Source organism: Colossoma macropomum, unplaced genomic scaffold (assembly GCF_904425465.1).
Source record: "Colossoma macropomum unplaced genomic scaffold, Colossoma_macropomum, whole genome shotgun sequence".
In the NCBI taxonomy this organism is placed as follows: domain Eukaryota; kingdom Metazoa; phylum Chordata; class Actinopteri; order Characiformes; family Serrasalmidae; genus Colossoma; species Colossoma macropomum.
In genome coordinates, this window is record NW_023494801.1 from 30,789,634 (window position 1) to 30,812,252 (window position 22,619).

At 37.0% G+C, this 22,619-nt stretch overlaps 1 protein-coding gene across 3 annotated transcripts in view; it reads left to right on the forward strand.

Moving 5' to 3' along the window:
* The window catches only part of LOC118821149 (ellis-van Creveld syndrome protein), a 31,826-nt gene that overhangs the window by 922 nt on the left and 8,285 nt on the right, over positions 1–22,619 (forward strand). For 2 of the 3 annotated variants that reach the window (XM_036589608.1, XM_036589610.1), the window contains exons 2-18: positions 450–551; positions 1,999–2,094; positions 2,631–2,854; positions 4,789–4,873; positions 5,771–5,848; positions 6,974–7,111; positions 8,215–8,367; positions 9,736–9,952; positions 10,657–10,808; positions 11,688–11,786; positions 11,981–12,181; positions 14,079–14,188; positions 14,535–14,664; positions 15,545–15,703; positions 17,671–17,806; positions 17,900–18,002; positions 19,649–19,766. In XM_036589608.1, coding sequence (XP_036445501.1) covers positions 450–551; positions 1,999–2,094; positions 2,631–2,854; positions 4,789–4,873; positions 5,771–5,848; positions 6,974–7,111; positions 8,215–8,367; positions 9,736–9,952; positions 10,657–10,808; positions 11,688–11,786; positions 11,981–12,181; positions 14,079–14,188; positions 14,535–14,664; positions 15,545–15,703; positions 17,671–17,806; positions 17,900–18,002; positions 19,649–19,766 — 2,301 coding nt within the window. Of the gene's footprint in view, positions 1–449; positions 552–1,998; positions 2,095–2,630; positions 2,855–4,596; positions 4,874–5,770; positions 5,849–6,973; positions 7,112–8,214; positions 8,368–9,735; positions 9,953–10,656; positions 10,809–11,687; positions 11,787–11,980; positions 12,182–14,078; positions 14,189–14,534; positions 14,665–15,544; positions 15,704–17,670; positions 17,807–17,899; positions 18,003–19,648; positions 19,767–22,619 lie in introns of those variants that run through there. The other variant, XM_036589611.1, reaches the window with a different exon arrangement.

A 22,619-nucleotide genomic window follows, 5' to 3' on the forward strand; every position in this document is an offset into this window, starting at 1 on the left:
CCAATGTTTGTCTATGGAGATTGCTTGACTGTGCTTAATTTTGTATACCTGTTAGCAATGAGTGTAGCTGAAACACCTTTGCACAATAATTAGGAAGAGTGTTCACATACATTTAGCTATATGATGTATACACCAAATCACATTGGTATTGATATCGGCTGCAAAGTTTCAGTATCAGTATCAGAGCAGAGAAAGTGGTTTTGTGCCACTACTTGGTATCAGTATTTTTATGTAAATTTTCATTCTCAAAAGGAAATGTTAAGATTTGAAGTGTAGATCTGCCAGTCCCTGGTGTGTTCCTCTTTCGCTTGAGAGTGAGTGAAGACACAAAATACTACAATCATCATTATCATCATTATAATTTTGCTTTTGTATTATAGAGAAGCTTGAAAGTTTCTAATTTACTGTACTGTGTGTGTATGTGTGTGTGTGTGTGTGTGTGTGGTCAGTTTAAAGGTTATGACCCCTGGAGCCTGCTGGAGGTGGAGGAGAGAGATGAGGAGACTGAGAGTAGCTGTGTGGGGAGGAAGACTGCGCCATCAGAAACAGTGGTACCTTCAGATATATACAAACATACTAGAGGTCTGCATGAGTATGAAATAGGGAAGTGCATGATGACTAATTTGTTTGCCACAATGTAGGGAAAAAAACAGTGGCAAAAAATAATGTCGAGTTTACCGTGTTGCAAAAAAAAAAAATGACATCACGTATAGGAATACATTTTAAAACATATTTTATTATTTAAAAATAGCCAAGCCAGATTGGTAGGTTTTCATGTCGGCACAAAGTGAACAAGAAGACTTCACCTTCTACAGGTGTTTTTTACTCTTCGATGGATGGTATGTCAACATGTTAGTTTGTTAGAGAAACATATTGTAGCTGTTTCCGAACCTAACATCAGCCCAGCCTATTTAGGTATAAAAATCTTTGCATTTATGTCCTTGACCCCCGGTCCTTGGCTATACAATGTTCAAGCACCCATGCTACAGAATAGCAAAGTATATCATATTTACTCACAAATACTTTCACATATTTGTGTTCTGTTAAACCATAAAATTGCTGTTTCACTGAATTGTTGGTTATTATATTTTGTATGTCTTATATTTTGTAAATACTTGAATAATGCTTTCAGCATTCAAATAGTAGTATCTCAAACAGTTAACCGCATACTTACTACCCATGAACATCCCTAAAATGAAATTAAAGTCTGGACTCGATCTGTCCCCGGGAATTGGAGATCCCTCTATGACTGACTGGTACTGCTAGATCTGAAACCTGGACCCACTCATATGCACTATCAGAGGTGGATTATTGCAGGCACTGTCTTACATGTAATGCTTGGATGAACTGGCATTTTACACATCATCAGTGTTGATGAATACGATTTAAAATTGTACACAGATATTTTTGTTGTCCATTTTTTGTTTACATATTCAAAGTGATGTCCAACCTAGAGTGAATTAATGACTTAACCTGAAGAGGGCAGCAATTCACTTACTGTCGTACCTATAGATACAGTACTTTGCAAAAGTAATCAACCCCCTTAAGTCATCAGATTCGTCTGGACTAAGAATGACACTTACACAGTTTGGTCCAGCCAGTATTTTTATTGAAAATCAACATGCTCTCTAAGCAAATTTCCAGTCAAAACTCATTATTTTTCAGCTGATCTTTTTAAAAAAATTAAAAACAGCATATGAAAAATGCTGCTTGTGTAAGTGTTCAGCCCTTTCAGATTAGTATTTGGTAAAAAATACCTTTTGCTGCAATAACAGCTTTAAGTCTTTCTTCTCGGCAGGTTTGCTTCAGGTTGTTCAGGTTGGTTGAATGATGCTTGTGAACCGCAACTTTTAAATAGTGCCATAGATTCTTCATTGGATTGAGATCTGAACAAATCTGACCTGGAAATCGAATGATCTTATAATTTTCATTTAAAAATCTTTTCTTTAAGACCAACATAGGATGATACTCATCTCTCTCTCTCTCTCTCTCTCTCAGAAGCAGAAGCAGAAGCAGATGGAGCCGGTGAACAGTGATGTAGCTGCCTTTGCGCTGAAGGCAAAAGTAGTTTATCCCATCAACCAGAGATACAGAGTGAGATCATTTTATCACATATTCATCTAAAGGCTCTGGCTATTTAAATTTGTAATTATTAATGTTAGTGTTTGGTTTCCTGTGTTGATAGTACATTGTGTAAAATAGGTTTTAATATTTAAATGATATAGAACTATAATACCATTATTTTGAAGTTGGAATATGAAATAGCCACTGAAAGGCACCAGAACTGCATTAGTGAAGCATCTCATTAAAACTACATTTTCTAACTATATGCCTAGTGCAGCAGCTGGGAGTGGAATTTGAATGATACATGAGTGAGTAAAAAAAAATGGGGGTGAATACTACTTCAATTTAAAATTCCTGCATCCCTGTACATAAATTACATATTACTTTTAGGTTAGTTAATGAACAACTCATAATAGTTACTGAATAATAAATCTTTAGAATAATAACTGAATAGTTGTCCTGCAGTTCAGACAATTTCACTCTGTATTTTTCTAATGGATTAATTAACGTGTTGTACTGTTGACTCTTCTGTTGTGAGTCATTGATCATCATTATGTGATTGTTAGCCGTTAGCAGATGGGGCCTCCAATCCATCTCTACATGAGAACCCGAAACCAGCCGCTTCTCCTGACCAAAACTCCGTCTCTTCTTCTGCGGATGACTGGCCAAGTCAGGAGAGAGAGGAAGATGAGAGCAGTCAGGATATCTGTTCTGAACCTGCACCTAAAACACAGCAGAGCCTCAGCTTTAGGAGAGTGCAGCACTACCCACACACACTCTGCTACCCTGGGTGAGTTCACACACACAAATACACACAGACACACACATTCACATGCATGCATGCTTATTCTTGTATACTGTATATATGTCTGTGTGTCTGTGTGTGTGTGTTTGAGCGTGCGTATGCGTGTGTGCATGTGTGTGTGTGTGTGTGCGCGCGTGCATGTATACGGTCACATGTAAAGGTTTTGGCACCCCTGGTCAAATTAGGTGTTTTTGCATACAGTACAGAGACCACCTTTTCATTTATTTTTTAGACAAAACATCTGTTAAGTACAAGTTATTCATTTTTTCAAAGAAGTTACACAGAAGCCTTAACAACTAAATTTAATTTCAGATTTTTCAATGTTTATTGTGTCCACTCTCTTCCTTTATTACAGCTTCCATTCTTTTCAGGAGACTTGCTTTCAGTTTTTCAAAGAAATCTGCAGAGATATTTTTTTCCACACATCCAAAGTTCAGTCTTAGGCATTGGCTGCGTCTTGTGCATCTCACAATCCAAGTAATTTCAAACACATTCAGTGATGTTTAGGTCTGGACTCTGGGGTGTACACCAGCAGCTTCTTTTAATTAAAAATTCTTTTAATTGCTTTCTTCTTTCTTGTCTGTTTTATTTTTCTCAGTAAGTGCTTCTTGATAGATACAGATCCTTTCAGACTCATAGTGTTGAGTTGTCTTCTCACAATGGAAGGATAGACAGAAACACCTCTGGATTCTTTCAGATCTGAAGCAAGAGTGGAGCTTGATTTTCTTCCTCTCTCTCAAAGATGAAAGCTTTAAGTGCTGTTTATCCAACGGTGACAGTTTTGGTGGACTACCAGATCTTGCATGGATTATTAAGAGTCCCATTTTCTTTAAAGCTTATATAATCTTTTTTTTGGAAACTTAGAAAACCCAAACAGGTTTTTTTTTCCCCCCCACTTGTTTTCCTTTAATTTCCCCAATGCAAGTGGATTATCTTTTAAATCTCCTCAGAAATATGTCCTGAAAAACAAATAATTCATTCTTAAAGCTGCATTATATAACATTTGGGGATCTCTAATTGCACGCAACATGAGAACATATTGTTTTGTGGGTTGCACTTTGGACGCCTACGACCGAAGGAATCAGATGATTGCGAGCGCGTTGAAAGTACAAGAACTCAATTCAACATGTCTTTGGAGGATGTGAGTGAATTGTCTGCTATTGTGCTCATGTCTTCATCAGTATATTCATCATGCATTTGAGACCTGAACATGGAGTCAGACCTTCTTTTTGAGCTTATGTGTGTGGCATTAACATGTAAAGAAGTATGATGTTGTCTGAAAACTTGACGCAACATCTCATTATGATTTAGGCTTTACAGAGCGACTCACAGCAACACACGCATGCAGTGTTTTAGTGTGTTCTGTTTTTTCTCCTGACTTAGTAATGCTACTTATTTCAGTTTTATCTAAACATCTCACATATTGCTGCTTTAATTGCTGTTTTGACTGGAAAGTAAATAAATGAATGGTGGCCTCTACCTTTTTTGCACAGTGTGTGAATTCCCTGTAAAACAGGGGTCGCCAGTCTAGGTCCACACACAGCAGTCCTGGAGTTTTTAAACACTTTGTCCGCACACTGTCCTCTTTATTAGTCACACCTACCTTGTTGGTTCTAACACACCACCACCACGTCACTGTCACTGCAGTGCAGAGAATGATCCACCACCCAAATAATAGCTGCTCTGTGGTGGTCCTGCGGGGGTCCTGACCAATGAAGAGCAGGGTAAAAGGGGGCTAACAAAGCATGCAGATAAACAGATGAAGTACAGTCTGTAATTGTAGAACTTCAAAGTCCAGAGGTAAATGGACCTGATAAAAAGTGTAGAAACAAGGAAGTTTACTTAACGAACTGGCTGGTCTGTGTATATGTCATAAGAATACATATGCATGTGGTTTTGAACTTTAACATGTGTTTTAGGGATGAAGGTAAAGTGAGTCTGCTCTGTGTGACACTGCAGAACCTTTATCTGCATACAGCTCAACTACAGAAGGAAAAATGGAGTGTAGGTCCTGTCCTCCACCACACACACATGCACACACTGAACAGGGTCTATCACAACAAGTATATAAAAAAATGTGTTTACCAAATAAATAAATGTTTACCAGAGAAGGCAAAAATGTTTTTTGCTTTTATTGTTAGCTAATGTAAAAGATTTTATTCCAAGCACTTTTGGAGCATTTCTATTCGTCCATTTTTCATAAAATTTTCGGACAATGAAAACGGTAGCTGCTGACTCAAATGATGTAGAAAACTATTATTTTAGGACAGCAGTGATAAACAAAACATGTTTATACATGGCCTCAGACACAGATATGCTGACATGCCCTTTTGCCTTAAACATCAAAATAATGATTCGGCGAAAAATCACTTTCAGACAGTTTTCCTTGTACCAAGTCGATCAACCAAGAGTTTTTTTTTTTGTTTGTTTGTTTTGCATTAGATCTATAAGGCTAAAATGGTTAACAAGTAATGAAAGGAGGTGCACGCACTTGCCTGTACCTCGCCAATCAGCACTGTGGAGGTGCACGCACTTGTTTCAGACCTATTTATAAAAATGGACAAAAGTATGCATAACTGAAAACAGTAGCAAGCATTTTTAAGCTTGAATTTTCTCCATACTTTTGTCCATTTATTTTAGTGTGTCAGTGTCAGAAACCACATAAAGATGTTTGTTTGAGGCAGTTTAGGCATGTCATTTGCATGATGCTAAACTGAAACAAAAGGAGCAAAACAGTTGTTTTTAGAGAAAATACAAAATTATGTAAATTTGAATTTTGGCTGAACTATTCTCATACAATTTGTGTCTTTTGTCCTATGCTGTAATCCATAACAAAGAATAAATACACAACATACAAAATGTTCTCTAAAATTTCTATCATTGTTCATTTACTTATTTCAGATTTTCCTGCATATTCTAAGAGTTCTGTTCAGCAGAGAGAACTTTGCCCTACAGCAAGACTTACAGCAGCAGGAAAAGGTATGGTACTGTCTTATACATTTCTAGTAAAAAGCATCAGGATTGTTCTGGCTCTACTGGGGCTGTAGTGCTTTGACACTTAACAAAAAACTGTTATACTTCATATATATAGTTTGGCTTGTTAAATATTTTAATCCTGAGGCTGGCTTACATGAAATGACATTTTACTTGATTTTTACATAGAGCAGCTATTCCTTTGGGTTTCAAGGGATGAAATTTATTACAGAAGAGGACACTGAGATGCTGTTCTCAGTGAAGTTGTGTTTCTAGGACAGGATGAGCAGGGCATCAAATATAAATGTAATGTCTAGTTAAACATTCGTTCGTTTTCAAACCTTAAAGCAGCTGAAAGAAGTGGCATTACTGAGTATGGAGAAAAAAAGAACACACTAAAATATGGTGTGCATGTGCCTCTGCGGGTCAGCATGTAAAGCATAGTGTTGCTTTAACATACATAGAACTCAAAAACTCATATATAATGAAAAAGAAAACCATAGCTAGATAAGAGAGAAATCTAGCTAGAGAAAAATAGAATGAAAGTGACAACCAGAAAATGATACAAAAAGATAAAAATGCTACAAATATGCAAGTGTAAACAACATGTGACAGATGATTTTAAATGAGAACAAGACGGAAATATGAGCTTCTGACTAACTAGTGGAGTAATGTGTTGCTCCTTTCTGTTGCAACTTTATTTTTGAATTGCTTCATCTAACTGTCAAGTTGCATGAAAGTTTCACTGTGTAAAGCCAGCCTTAGATAACAGTTATCACTGATGACATCAAAAGCATGTATTTATATATTATTGTATTTTATTGTTTCATATATTGTTATACATTGTTTCACATTCATACTTGAGATTGTGTACTTTCAGTTGATGTACTTGCATTTTATACAAATATGTACAAACTGATAAAATAAACAGTCAGAAGTGCAGATTCAAACCTGCCAAAAGCGATTTAATTATGTAATTAAAATAAATAATTGTGGCAGAACTACAATAATAATTTCAAACTTCTAAGGGTTAAAATCTGCAGTACAGAAATGAAACACATGTAAATTAGCATCTTGTGATCAGTTGAGCTTTTGTCCTGTGGATCATTCATTTAGCATCATTTTGTACAGGAAATGGAGCAGCTGAAGAAAGACATATGTCCTGAGCTGCTGAGCTGGGAGAAAGGGGCAGAGCCAGGCTCAGTTTTGTGCTCTGTAGAGGAAGTGGAGAAAGCAGGCAGAGAGAAGCTGGAACATACACTGCATATGGTAATTGTACACACACACACACACACATGCACACACCAGGGCTACATAATATATTGTTTGATAACTGCTTGAACTTACTAAATAACAGTGACATAACTAGGCCATAAACATGTTATCTGTTTGTCATGTGTCTGTTTTCGTGCAGCTATCATATTAACTGTCTCCTGCTGCGCCTCAATGAATGCATATTTAAAGAAAAGTGAATACCATTCCAGAAAACACAGCAATATGTTCAAAAAATAAAAATAATTGGTCTGGATTCACAAAGTTTTTATAAGTAACAGATTCAAAAGTCTTTAACATCGTAGTGGACACACTGCCCAACACACAGGAGAGTTTATTCTCCATTCAGACACGATCACAAACGTTACTGTTATGTTGATAAAAATACTTTTGCACGACTCGTCATGCTAAATTTACTGTTTCAAGTCTTAATGGAAAAGAAATTCAGCTAAAACCTGCCACAAATACACCAGGTAACACAATGGACATACAGTGTAAAACACGCTAATGGGATTCCTCTACCTAAATGGTTCAGGCTTCTTTTGAATCACTCATCTCCAGCTGTGTAGTCATTTACAGTGTGAGGTAATGTTAGTCTGGATTGTTATAGAGGGAGTGAACGTTGAGTGAGGAGAGAGAGATTTTTTAGAAACCACTGGTGTCTTGCTTAGCGATAGCCTTTGGCATAGCAGCCCACCTGTGGTGTGCCTCTGTCATCAGCAGCATCACGCAGCAGCAGGGTTTCACGGCGTGTTGCTCCAACCAAGCAGAGCAATCCATGGTTCAGCCGCAGCTACTGACAGCTTGAATGACTGTAACGTTAATGTATACAAAACTCTCCACCAATACAGGACATGGAGAAAAACCACAGTGTTTATTTTTTCCTTTCTTTTCCCTTTAGTTGTCATTCAGTCCTATATCAGTGTTTTTCTTTTACATAGGATTCATATGGGCCATTTTTTGCCCTCACGTTTTATGTTTCAGGAGCACTTTTTAAATTGTAAGGCCTTGTTACTGTGTGACATTGCATTCAATAAATGTTAAACCTGATCAAATCATACAGCCTGTTTGTTTGTGTGTGTGTGTGTGTTTATATGCAGGCTGTGAGTTTTGCTAAACGGTTGGAGCAACTCTGTCAGCGCCTTCATAGCAGCACACCAAATGACGTTGCACAGGATATCACTCGTTCACTAATCCACTGTCTCCTGTTGGTGGAGAAGCAGCTAGCGGATATTCAGTCTTCATATGTGAAGGTTGGGTGGAGGAGCAACTTTTACACTTACAGTGGTTACAAAACACCATCAAATCCTAACCATCCTTAATAAACACTCTTTAACCCCAGCAATCTTAGTTAATGCAATCTAAACTTATTATTGATAAACACCATCTAACCCTACCAATCCTTGAAAAACAGTATCTAACCTTAACAATCCTTAATAAACACAGTCTCACCTTAACAACCCTTAATGAACAAACCTAATCCTTAATAAATATTATCTAATTTTAACAATCCTGAAAAAACTCTAGCTCACCCGAATAGCACTTAATAAACACCAGCTAAACCTAATGATCTTTTAATAAACACTTTTTAAGCCTGATGATGCTTAATTAACATTATCTAAATATCTAAACAGTCCTTTAAAGAATGAATTAGCTCACTCTTTACAAATCTTAATAAACACTTTCTAAGCTTAACTATTCTTGATAAACAATCTAAAATGTAAAAAATTTAAAAAATTATTAATAAGTGTTCTCTAACCCTAACAATCCTTAATAGACGCTATCCAAATCTAAATAAGATGGTAGCCTTAAAAAATACAGTCTAAACTTATCGTTCCTTAATAAAGTCTCTAACCCGAACATTCCTTAATAAACACCATTTAAACCTAACAACCCCCAAAGGTGCAGTAGTCTATTTACTTCTGTAATTACAAATAACCGGGAAAATATGTAGAACATGAGTAAAAAAAATATTTGGCAATGGCATCTGCATAAGTGTATCATATGCCTGAAAGTCCACAGTTTGGAAAACTACAGGGCCAAGTCGAGTGTTTCTCTGTGTTTGCACTGACCTCTTGTCAGTCATTTTATAAGACCCTTCCCTACGCCACATAACTCTGCCCTAATCTCCATCTGCACAGCTCACAGAAACATGGTAGAATGTGGTTAGCAACCTGCAGTGGCACTGTCTTTTAGCTAGGTTACCTGGAAAAAAGTAAACCACCTTGAGATAAATTAGCTGACAGCCATGGTTATCACTGTTGGTAACAACTTGTGAAATTGTTTTAGCTGTGAAACAGACCACACTCGGTGTGCTATATTGAGTATTAATCTCCTCTCAAGCATCGATAGCGTAATGCTGTGCTTTTATCATCTATATCTAAATTGTGAAGTAAGGCAATACTTTTAATAAACAGCCTACCTCATCACTAGAAAGTGAAGTCAAGACAGCTTAATGGTAATGTAGGCAAATCCTAAATAAACTGGTCATGATCAGTTAATATTAATATTGTAATTAATATTATAATATTAATTAATATTAATTAATTATAAAACTATTAATAATTTGTAATATAAAATAAAAACCTTCCCCAATCCCCTCTCTCAAATTCCTCTCTCAGATCCTGTGTGATAGGATGCAGTGGTGGGAGGAGCTATCTGGTTGGCTGAGAATCAGACTGGCCTTCCTGAGGCAGGAGGCAGAGCTTAGAATGAAGCTCACTATCCAAACACTAGAGGAGCTGACAGCTGATGGACATCTGGGGTTTGGTCACATGGAGAGACTGATCAGTGACCTGCAGACTGTGGTCAGAGAAGAGCTCCAGCGCTGCTTTGATGGTGCTGTACTATTGATAAATATGCCATTGTAACTGTACACATCAACATCACACAATGCTATAACAACTACAAGTGTCTTGAAATAGAATTTCTAGTCTGATCTAGTCATGGTAGACGATACTGATACCAATAAATGATCATTTTACTTTTGTAGAATCGGCAGAATTAATAAAGTTACAAAGCACAAAATGTTCCAAATTTCTGATGATCCTTAGAAGTCTATAGTTGTCGTTCTTGTTTCTATTATTTTAATAATAATAACTTATATTGTTTTAGGTGCATTGATTTACATTACATCATAATTTAGGGGTGATTACCTGATAAATTGCATAATTACAGTTACAGTCAGTTTCATTTCTATATCGACAGGTTCAAGTGTGAACTTTCAACTATTTTCCATTTTTTCCACGGCAAAAAGATATTAATAAAAGTACACACATTTACATGTATTAACTTTTCACCAAATCAGTTCACAGTAAAATGTCCCCTTTGGTACATAAAAACAAAAATGTGATATGGATTGACATGGTAAAATACACAGAATTTTTCAGGATGTTTTAGTGAGTTACATTTAAGAAATAATTAGAAAATAAAATGTAATAAGAGACATTTTAAGGTGCACATCAAGGGAAACCTAATAGCAATACACATCTGCTTCAGAAAGCATTACACAAAAACAAATGTCTGTGTGTGTGTTTATGTAGAGATCAGGCAGCAGACTGTGGAGCTGGTCTGTGAGCACTGCAGGAAGCTGGACATGAAGATGAGGAAGATGGTGAAGGCTCAGGCCAAAGAGTGGAGTTGTGTGCTGGAGTCACGTGATCATCAGCAGAGAGATGCTCAGCAGGTCATCGAAGTGAGTGATATCAGTTACACCTGTGTCAGACATTCACCTTACCTGCATTCCATCTAATGCAGTTCTTAAATTCTGCAAACTTGTCACCTGAAAATGGCTCGCTGCTAACAGACTTCTGAGAGAGAATCCCCCCCCCACAGCACAGCAAATCATTTGACCATTCCACAGATATGGTGTTTAATTTTTATTGACCATTAAGAAAGAAATAACTTGTTTTGAATGGTAAAGTTAGTTTCATTTTCACAGATTTTGAACAGTGTGCAGAAAAGGATAATATGCGTAAATTATCATTGTTTGCAACCAAGACAGCTTGTTTTTTTGCCTGAAATTAGTGCATAACATGGTAATTTCTTTTGGCCGTTGCAACAGCTATGACAGCAAAATAAAAAAGTAAAAGTAAATAAAAGACTACAATTTACAAGTGTCAATTATCAGGGTCCAAGCACTACACACCTTGTGAAGCCAGTACAACACAAATGAACACTTGATTTAGAAAGACCTCCATTTATAATAGATGTGGGGTTTCAAAAGGAATTTTTTTTGTGACAAATTTAACACATTAGCCTTTTGACCTTGTTATGTAACTGATTTTATATATTTATATATAAATAAATTGTATATATTTAAATAAATCAAGGTAGAAAACAGTGCAACATTTGCACATGACTTGTATTTGCATAGTCGTTGAAGTCTTGTTCATGTCATTCATGCTATCATACATTTATACATCAAATTATACAGAAGTCAGGAACTGGTTGGATGTTCAGATGTTTACTACAAATCTGAGAATCTCAGAAAACTAAATTATTCAGAGAACCTAGAACCCTAGAACACAGTCCCTCAATTATGAGTCTGTATCTGTGTCTATCTTTCTCTCAGCTGCTGGAGGAACTGCAAGTAAAACACTGGAAGCAAAGAACAGACTATGAGCTCCAGCATGACAGGAGAGTATCTGATGCTGTGTGTGAGCTGTGGAAGGTGCGTATATGAACTATGCTTTTCAAACTAGGTTTGTTCATATGGAAAGCACTTTCACATGTGTTTTAACTGTATATTTAAATCATGCAGTAATTTTTTTTTCTGTTTTAGAAAACATGTTGTGATGATCCATTATTAAATTGAGAAACTAGAGTATATAATATGTGTGTGTGCGTGTACCTTTGTATTTTTAGAAGCATTTTCAGGTTTTTTTGGGAAGCTTAACTGAACTCTGGAGAGAGTGTGTACTGACAAGCTCCGCCTTCTCAGTGGATGACTGCCAGACACTGCTAGACAACACAGAATCTATGCTGGCCAGTCAGATCCAGCAAGAGGAGAGCAGCACACACCAGCACCTGCACATACTCAGACAACAGCTGGAGCGGGACAGACAGGTGTGTGTGAGCACATGTGTATTAGAGTTGGGCTGTAGCCACTTTTTCATGTCTTCAAACAGGTAGTAGTAGCATATATGAATAAATATGTAAATAAATATGTAAAAATGCACAAAAACACAAAGCATTTACATTGCTTTTTGAGATCCTTTCAAAACAGCAAACGATCAAATAAAAAGTTCATTTCGTTCATTTAATCATTCAAAAGTTCATTTAATCAAGTTCAAGGAGTGGAAATCAGGAATAAAGGATACATTTATTCAGTAAGAAACTTGGTACATTTGCACATTCTATATGGGAGTGTGCATTTTTACTACCTTTCTGGGAGGTCATATTGCATATGTTGGAATTTAGACTGGGAATGTCTTACAACTGTGTTTACTGGGTAATAAAGAGTGTGACAGATTTGACCAAGGCTGAATTCAGTGCTTTTGCCACAAACAGACAGCAATCGCAAAGACCAAACAGTTTTCTTCACACACTGACTGCACAGACAGTGATGCACCACGCTGGGATTAAACTTATATAAAAACTATTTCTCTCCAGGATATTTATTTTTAGCGGAAATGCATGGGATTTGTGCTTGGTGTCAGTAAAACCATGACAACCAATGGTCAGCCCGAGAAATGCCCCCAGCTGATGACTGACCAGCGATTTGGGCAATGAGGTGAAAAGTCTCTGCCGGTGTGAACGCAGGCTTACACTGTCACCTAAAGAATGAACACAGTTCACAATTTTCAATCCATCATTCAGTAAATGTAAAAATGTCTAACAACAACTGCTAAATGTTAAACAGTGATTCTGGCTATACGAAGCTACACAGGTTTTGATGATAATGATTCAAATCTGAGGGAGCGAAGTTGAGCAACTGGTGTTGGAGGGACAGAAAGGTGAAACTGAACCTGTTCCATGTTGTCTGGATATGTGTCTACTAGCTTACCTAACATTTGTTTAGCAAGCAGGCTACAGATCCAATGAGTACTACAGCACCATAGTAAAGTTCGATTCTTACTAACTAGAAAGTGTAGGTGACTGCTGTTGAAGTGACAGAAGGCCGAAATCTAACCTGTTCAGTAATGTTTGGAGCTTTAGTGTGTTAACATTGTTATTCATGTTTCAGGATATTTCTGATGAGATATAAGATAATCCAGTTGCATAAGGAAGGAAAAAAAGGAAAATAACGGAAAAAATGGAGTTATCCAAATTGGAGTTAAGTAAAAGATACAGAGAAAACGGGACTCGAAACAACTATGCAATACCTGGTGGACCACCAAAACTGTTACTTTCAGAAAAACAATACTTGAAGTGTTCATCTTTGAGAAACAGGAGAAAAATAAAGCTCCACTCTTGCTTCAGAAAAAGTCTACAGGTGTTTTTGTCCTTTGGGTTTGAAAGGATGTGAAGCTGTTACGGAGCAAAGGAAAAACGGTAATTTACAAATCAAACAAAGAAGCTGCTGGTGTTTCATAACATTGAACTAGTCACCCCGGACTCCAGGCCTCAACATCATTGAATATCTATTATAATTATAATTCAGCCAACTTCTAAGACTGAACTTTAAAAACCTCTAAGACTAAACTTTGAAAACCTGAGAAACTGAAAGGAAGACTCCCAAAAAGTATTGAAGCTGTAATAAAGGTAAAAAGTAACTAAATGCTGAAAATTTGATATGTTTAGTTGTTGAGGCTTCTGTATAATTTACTGTTAAATATATTTTCTACTTTTTTCCTGATGCTAAAAAATCTGTAACTTGTACTTAAGGGTTGTCTTGACTGGAAATGAAATAAATGAAGGGTGGTCTCTGACATACATCACAGTGCGTGTGTGTGTAGGTGCATATGTTTGTTTGCGTGAGACTGTTTGTATGAGTGTTGAAGTGTTTCTCTCATTACTGTAGGTTTGGGCTGAAGAGGAGGCGCTGGCTAAATCCTGCCTTAAACACCTTGCCAACCAACACATGAAGGTTACTATGGCAACAGTTGCCAGAGAGAACGATATACAGAACAGGTGAGTAATGCCCTGTGCTTGGCTCCACCTCTCTTTATATTCTTGCTAATTCTGAAGATTGCATTTTACTGTCCATGAAACACCATTTCTCAGGACTGTTTATATAATTGTATAATTAAAGGCTTAGCACTCTATATTATTATTATCGTCATGGGTAAAACAGCCAAACTGTCAGGTATGGATCACCTCTTGTTCTAGCTGCGTGCCATAAACACAATAAACCTTCTGTCTGTTTTAATGCATAACAATGTGATGTTTCATTGCAAGCATGAACACTAAGAACTCAAAAAATAACTGTTGCCTTTAGAAAGTAGCTACAGACATCTTAAAAACTCTTGTCTTGCAGAAGTGTGATTGCGGAGAAGCAGCACCTGCTCATACTTGAGATTCAGAGGATATTAGCAGCTCGGCACTTCTACATCCAAACATTGAAAGAGATGAAGCTCACACAGCTCAACCTACAGTCAGATACACAGGTGATCACACACACGTACACACAACAGAAATGGCAACTCAGTTCAGTATCTTGGACATCTTGGAGTCACACTTAAATCACATATTGACTGACTCACAACTCAACTCTAACCTGAGACTAAAGCCTTTAAGCCTGAGTTAAGCATAAATAAAAATAATTAAATTAGCTTTCCAACTTTAATGTGGTCAGTTAATAAAATGTATTGTTTCAGGTTTGGCTTTCAATGACAATGCCATTCATTAGAGAAAAAACTTGCAGTAAATGTGGTGCTTAAATTAAAAATATAAAATAGTTTGAAACGGTTGCCTAGCATGTAGGTTAGTCTCGGGACTTGACTCAGATTCACAATCCAGAGATTTGAGGCTTGACCCTGACTCGCATTCCAAAATCACAAGACTTTACTCAAATTCTCACCTCTGAGAGTTAAGACTCCATTCTGACTTGACTATGACTCACACCCTAGAGACTCAAGGCTTGACTCTGTCTTGCGCCCTACAGACTCTGCTCTGATTCACACTCAAGAGACTTGAGACTTGACTCAGCTTCGCACCCTAGAGACTCTAGACTCGACACTTGGCTTTAATCTGAGGGGCTATATTGGCTAGTAAATGGAGACTTCAATTGGACTGGCACCCAAAAGAACACAGACTCGACTTGGACTTGCATCACAAAGACTCCAGACCCAATTTTGATTCGCATCCCAGAAACTCAAGACTTGATTCGGATTAGCGCCCAAAGACTCAGGACTTGACAGGATTCACAAACAAGAGACACAACTCAGACTTGCATGAAGCAACTGTGAGACACACACACTCTCAAATGTTTTAGGTGTATTTGTGCTGCACTGAGACCAAATCCTTGATTCTGCTTTAATTGGTCAGAGCCTTCAGCAGGAGCATCTATCAGAACAGGAGACCGCCTCTGAGCTCATACAAGAACATGCCCGGTTGTTAATCGGCCACGCCCTTGCCCACAGCGCTCAACTGCGATTGGTGGACTCTGCACCTGATAACACAGGAATGGCTAATGACGGACAGAAGGTGAGAAAGCTGAAACTTTGTGTGTGAAAGTGCAACTACACAGAAAGTGCAATAACAGGAAATACAAACAAGTTATTTCAAAGGCCCTACCCTGCACTGTTTTATCTTTTTACTCTGAAGTCCATTTGTGTAGTTTGATGTGCTAAAAACAATTATTATTCATTTTTACCTCTCTTCACCTCTTAGAAATAAATAGGCTTTTGTTATTGTGCCTTCATGCCTTCATGACTGATATATGTAAATGGCCTCTTTTTTGGCTGGTTATGAATTGTGCGTTGTCCAAAATTTAGGCTGACATGTAAGAAAAAAACTCTGAAGTTCAGGCCAAAATACTGTAAAATAATATAATAAAAAAGCCAATCCATTCAAAGATCTAAGTCTTCTGGAAGGCTGCAGTTTAGTCCTCCATAGTTTGACTGTAGAAGATCAAGTTACTTAGAAATTCATAAATCAATGTAATAAATAAATCACTGTTTTAATTTAAATTGAAAGAGATGGTAGCATGTTTAAATTCTAGAGTGCAAAATCAACACTCTTGGCTTTAATTTGATGGGGCTATATTATTGAACAAACGTGCTATAATATCCAGCCTCACCACCGCAGCTAAGTGCAATATTGACTGTTTCTGGGAGGCCACTGTGCGGCCTGCAGTAAAACAAACTTTTTAACCCTTGTGATTTACATTCACTGATTTACCAGACAAAAGGTATGAGTCTTACAGTAAAGCAGCAGCTTTTAAAAAATTGTGAGACTTAAAAGCTATGCAAGTTAGTTATTTAGCAGTTTAGTTAGACTTCATGTGGCATGCATGATAAATAATAGCTTTTCACAATAATTGCACTGCATTTTATTTATTTTATATTTCATAATACCAGTATTGTTATAAGGTGAATGGACTTCGTACACTGCTACAGACTGAATGGGTCATATGTAAATGTGTTCATGGTCGTGACATCAAAACCATAGTGAATTTCATAGGACTTATTTTTGCAGCTTATGTCCCGCATGTAGACTGAGTAAATTATAGAACATTTTGAAACAACAACTTTAGCAATGCTTTCATACTTCATCACTTTTGCTCAAAAAAGCAAGGTTATTTAATTTTTTCATGATATGCAGTCTTTCAGGGGTCTCAAACTACCTGAGGCCCTGTAGCTTGGTGGTCTTTTTTCATGACATTTGTTGTTGGGAGTGCCTTACATATACAAGAAATATGATTATTATGATTAATATCACTTTTATTAGAGAAATAGATATACACCATTTTGGAATGAAAATTCTTCTGTCACTGCAAACCACAAGTACTACTATTATTAGTACTAATGTTAATATTAGTACTAATATTAGTAATAATGATACCATTAATAAAAGAATTATAATAATAATAATAGTAACAACAACAATACTATTTTTTGTTATTATGAGTAGTAATAATAGTAATACTAGTAATACAAATGCATTGTGTTTAATGAATATTTTAGTGTTTAGTGAAATGAAACATTTAACAGTAGGATTATGTTGAATTGTATTATTTTGATGGCTGAAGTTATTGCAAATTGAAGTATTGGCAAACCAAGCAGTTGATTCTGCACTCTGTGTATTCATTTGATAATTCTGTTAATTCCTTATTTCTTACACATTGTATTTACCACTACCTCACAAATTAATCCACAAAAGTAGATTTAAGTAAGTACTGGTCTAAATAAGAATAATAGCCAGTTATATTTGTAGAATTTAAGCTAGCTGTGCATAAAAGTTTGTTGTAGCTAATTTGCAGTCATGCCTGTTTAATATATAGCGGTTATGCGGCATCAGGTTTTTGTTTGAATGGTTCTTCTTGCATGCATCACTTCATTTTGCTTTTAATATATAAGCATCAGTAAAAAAATTTTAAAAAACCTATAGTTTAAATAAACATTGTAGTGAAATATACGCTCTTTGTCTCCTCCTTCTTTCTCTCTGTGCAGGAACGGCTGAAGGAAGCAGTGTGTGAGAGTGTGTATGTAACACAGGACTCGGTCACCGCACTCATAATGAACTACTACTCCCAGATTCAGACTGTTATCACAGCAACACAGCACAGTCCACAACAACAGCACTCCAGTACAGTTTATTCTTTTTCTTTCTATCGGTCTGTTTCCTCCATCCTTCTGTCTCTCCTGTTTTATATAATCAATGTGCATGTCTGTCTTTCAGAGATGAGAGAAAGACAGAGAAAGAGAGGAGAGTGCATTAGAGCTCTGCAGCGAGAGCTGAGTAACTGGGCCAGAAAACCCCACTCTGCTGAGTTCTACAAGAGGTACACACATGCATGCACACACACACACACACAAACTTGTATGTGGATGAGTTCAGGGACACTGCCTGAAATGTAAACATCACTAAATCAGTTGTATGTTGTGGAATCTGCTGTAGGATGCCTACATGCATCCTGCTGTTATGCCACAACAAAGTCCTTACAGGAAAGTCTGTCCACTCAATATTGGCAACAACCCTGGAAAGTTATTTTTCAATCATACAAGACCAGGGGCCGTATTACAGAAACTTCAGAATCTTTTTGTCGTAACTTAAGATCTGACAGGTCAAGATAAGATTTTTTCCTAATTCAAGATGATCATCTTATCTTACAGCATCTTATCTTAAGTTAGGAAATCTTAACTTGATCAAAGTCAACAATCAACTGAAATGTCTGTTACCTAGCAATCGACCGTACTTGACAGTTGAAATGTAAACACATAATCAAAATAATCAAGCTAGTAAGCCAGACAGCTAGGTACCATTATGAATGTAAAAAAGATCAAACACGCTAAAGTATGATAAACTTAAAGTTATGAATATAGTGACAGCGCTTTGTGCTGTTTATCTGAGCCTTGCTACTCTGCAGTTTCTCCTTATTATTCACCACTATCACTGTAATATTTAATATTTATATTAAAACACGAAGGTAATAAGAGAGGACGGTGGAGATCTTGTCTGAGGGTCTAGCTTTTAAAACGCTGTTAGAAAAAAAACATCATAAGACCTCAAAAGTCAAAGCACCGATGTAGATAAATGTAACATAATTATGCCAGTTATAGTGAACTGTGCTGCCTGTCACTGCATTAAATGAAGGAAACAGACAGTTAAAACAGAATTTAAGACACCTCTGGAGTTCACCTCTGAACAGAATTTACTAAATTTAATGTAGTTACGCTGTTTCTGTAATACTGTTTTCTTATCTGGAGTTAGGATAAGATTATGAACTTATTATCTCCACACGAAGGGGGAGCTTTTCTGGCTCGCAGCAAGCTGATTGGCTTATTTTGTTGAAGGGTGGGACTTTGAGTACAGACTTTCCCATTCATATTTCAGCCATTGACCTATCTCTTCCTTTATAATATCTCTGGAACAGCGTTCTCAAACTACTGGCCCACTGTTTTGTATGGTCCGTCACACATGGTGTTTTCCCACTAAGCAGTACGGTACAGCATGGTACGGTTACGAATTTGAACCCAGAACTGTCTGTGCCCTGGTTGAGAACCGGTGTCTATTTCCCATCACAAAAGAGATTTGTGAAAGTAGGCGGAGTTCTCTTTAGCTTGGATGGTCACAGGATGATTTTCATGTAAATCTAGTGTTAACAATAAACACAAACAACAGTGGCAACAATGGAGGAGCTTCAAGTTTTGATTTATGTTTTACTCTGCATTTGGTTTTACAGACAGCAATCAGAATTTCTTTATCACTGTGGGCTGTTTCCCAATGGTTTTATGAGGTATTTGCATAAAGCATGTTGGGTATTGGACAAAAAGGATACAAAATCATGAATTTTGTCAAACTGATGAGGCTGAGGAACGCAGTGCTGCAATACAGAATAGTACATGACAGATGACATATTAAATGCTAGTTAGTTTTAGCACAGAATACCCCTTTAGTGTGGTCATTGTGTATTTGCATGTATTTTAGAGTTGAGCAGCAGAAGAGGCACGGTCTCTGTCAGTGTGAGGAGGAAAGTATGCGTGAGGACCAAGAAGAGATAATGGACCTGCAGCACCAAATACACACCACCAGAGAGGAACTCAGGGTGAGTACACACACACATATATATATATTACCATTTTAAATTGACCTTTATATTGTGTTCTTATTTTTTTTTTACAATGGATGGACCAAGACTTTTGTTGATTTTCTAAGTGAAAGTAAGTTAATCCTTAACATATCCTCAACCTACAAGTTCCATTTATTTGCTGAATTTCACATACTGGGGAACAAATAAAATATAAAATGTGCCATAGGCTGCATTTTATGTTTTATGTTCAATAAAAAAAGGAAATGTGCAGAAGTGTGTGCTCTGTAAAGGATATGTGCTTATTTTTGCTTAATTTTATAGTAATGTTTTTATATTTTATTTTCATATAAACTATAAAAAATATATTTCAACAAAAAAACAGTAATTTCTTGTTTTTAAAAAAGTAGTACAGCTACCATGAAAAACAAAGTTTTCCTCCAGAATGTCCCCAGCCATGGATTTGTTCATTTGTCCATTCCATTTGTTAAATTCCAATCAGTCCCAGGCATTAGTCTGTGGAGCAGTGGAGTTCTCTGGAGCGATGGAGCTTCATCCAATACCTGTGGGATGAGCTGGAGTGATCCAGAACTAATAATCCAACTTCAGTACCTGACCTAACTAATGTTTTTTCAGGCTGAATGGAATCTACTTCTCACAGCAATGTTCAAACATCTAGCGAAAAGCATTCCTAGAAAGATTAGAGCAAAGGGGACACAGACTCACTATTAATATTCTTAATTTCAGATGGAAACAGTGGATGAACAAGTGTCTACAAAATTTTAGGCATGTAGTGCAATATTATTTATTATATGGCTAAACTTATACCTGTTTTTTTTTTAATCAAATTAGCAGCCTTTTCTGCTTTATACAGTGGGTTCTAAGGCTGGGTATTGCTCAAAATCAATACCGATACCTTTACCTCGATACAGCTTCCTGACGGGTTTTTATAACGGCTTTTTTGATACCTTTTAAATCACAAACCAAAAGTGGATGTGACTTAGATAAAAAATGAGTGAGAAGTGCTGGAAGTGGGTGTATTAACTGACTAATGAATTGTAGATTAATCAAAAAAGAGCAGACGTTAAAATGACAATATGGCTATGTTTAGACTGACAGCCCAATTTTTGTATTGTATCCAGATTGATTTTTGATAGTCTGGACAGCAAAAACACAACATGAAATGCGATTTCAATCAGATTTCTACAGATGGATCTCAGCCTGGACGCTCCAAACGGATTTCAGAGTGTCCTTTGCGTCACTTGCAAAATGACAAACGACAATTCAAGAAGAGCGCCAAACATTCATGCTTATGCCAGAGAATTCTAAAGAGTTTGGAGGGCGAGATAAAGCACCTCCATCTCTCCTGCATCTACATTTGAAATCTGTAGTTACTGACACCTACATCGTTACCACAGGAACCCATGCAGATTGGTTGATGTGTGGACACAAATCTGATCTGATCACTTGCAAATAAAAGTGCAGAAAGTCATCTTAAAAGATCTGATTTGAGAAACAAATGTGATTTGCCTGCAGTCTGCAGCCTATTTTTCCTTACTCTGTGGTATAGAAGTAATTTGATAGATTAAAAGTACATCATGGCACACCACCTGAAATAAATGATACTACATTTCTGGGAAAACAGTGAGTTAAAAACAAATATGGTAAATTAAAATATGTTGGCAGGCATTAAAATAGAGCATGGTGTGTTTTTTATGGTTAGGTTTAATAAGCATTCAGGATAATGAGGTTTTAGGAGTAGATACGGGAATATGTAACAGTGAAAAGTCATGTTCACATTTAATATACATTGAGGCAACAAGTAAACTGAAACAACAGTATACTTACAGATAATATAAAAAGATAATACCAATAGAGACTATGTTCAAAAAATGTAGTGTTTCAGTGACTCATAAAAGCAGTGATAATCCTTCCTTCACATACTCTCTGTGGTTTCGCTGTGCTGAAAGCCACCCCGCAAAATTATCCACCTTTTGTACCAAACAATCACAGGATTTGTTGTGTAGCATGTTCGTCCATGGAGTTCACCCAGTTGCCATGTGTGTGACATGGCAAGTGAAACCTCTGCAAGATGTCTGGCGTTATTCGTTTTCTCCATAATTCTGTCATTATCACACAAGTTGGACGAAATGACATCTTCACAAGAAGTATGCACTGGCCTTCAGTCGGATTCCTCACTGGAGAATAGACTCTAGTTAGCAGAGTGATGAAGCTTGTACTTTATGGTACCATTGCTGTTTTATCTATTAGCTTTGGATTCTGTGACAGGAGGAATGGTACCACACACACGTATGTCAGTCTCGCTTGCTGCATTTGTGGTCAGACAGTGTGCTGCCAGTCTTTGTTCATGCACATGTAAGGGCCCAGATGTTCACATCGCATGAATTGCTAATGCAACTCACGAACAAACAGAAGAGGAGACGGAACAAGAAGCTACAGCCTCTGCAGTGATGCAGTTGCTGTCAGCACACATTGGGATTTCGCTATGAATGTTATGTGGTCATATAGGTCCCTGACCACTTCTGAAGATGGTTTAAGTGATCCCCTCTCTCTCTCTCTTTCTCTCTCTCGAGATGCTCGTCATATTTCTCCAATACCCACTGGACCCCATTTACACCTAATAGCACTGTCCACTTACGATTTCATTATCCAAGATGTCTGTTAGTACCAGGGTCTATGACACTGTGGACAGCTTCGTACTTTGCCCATGCCTAACTAACTTCTGCATGACCTTCTTGTTAGTCACTGCAAATTGAAAGAGGGAATTTGCCAAAAGAGTGGATCTATATTCACTTCCATCACACAACACAATTTCCGAGTGTGTGTTTTCCTGGTTTTGGTATGTCTGGT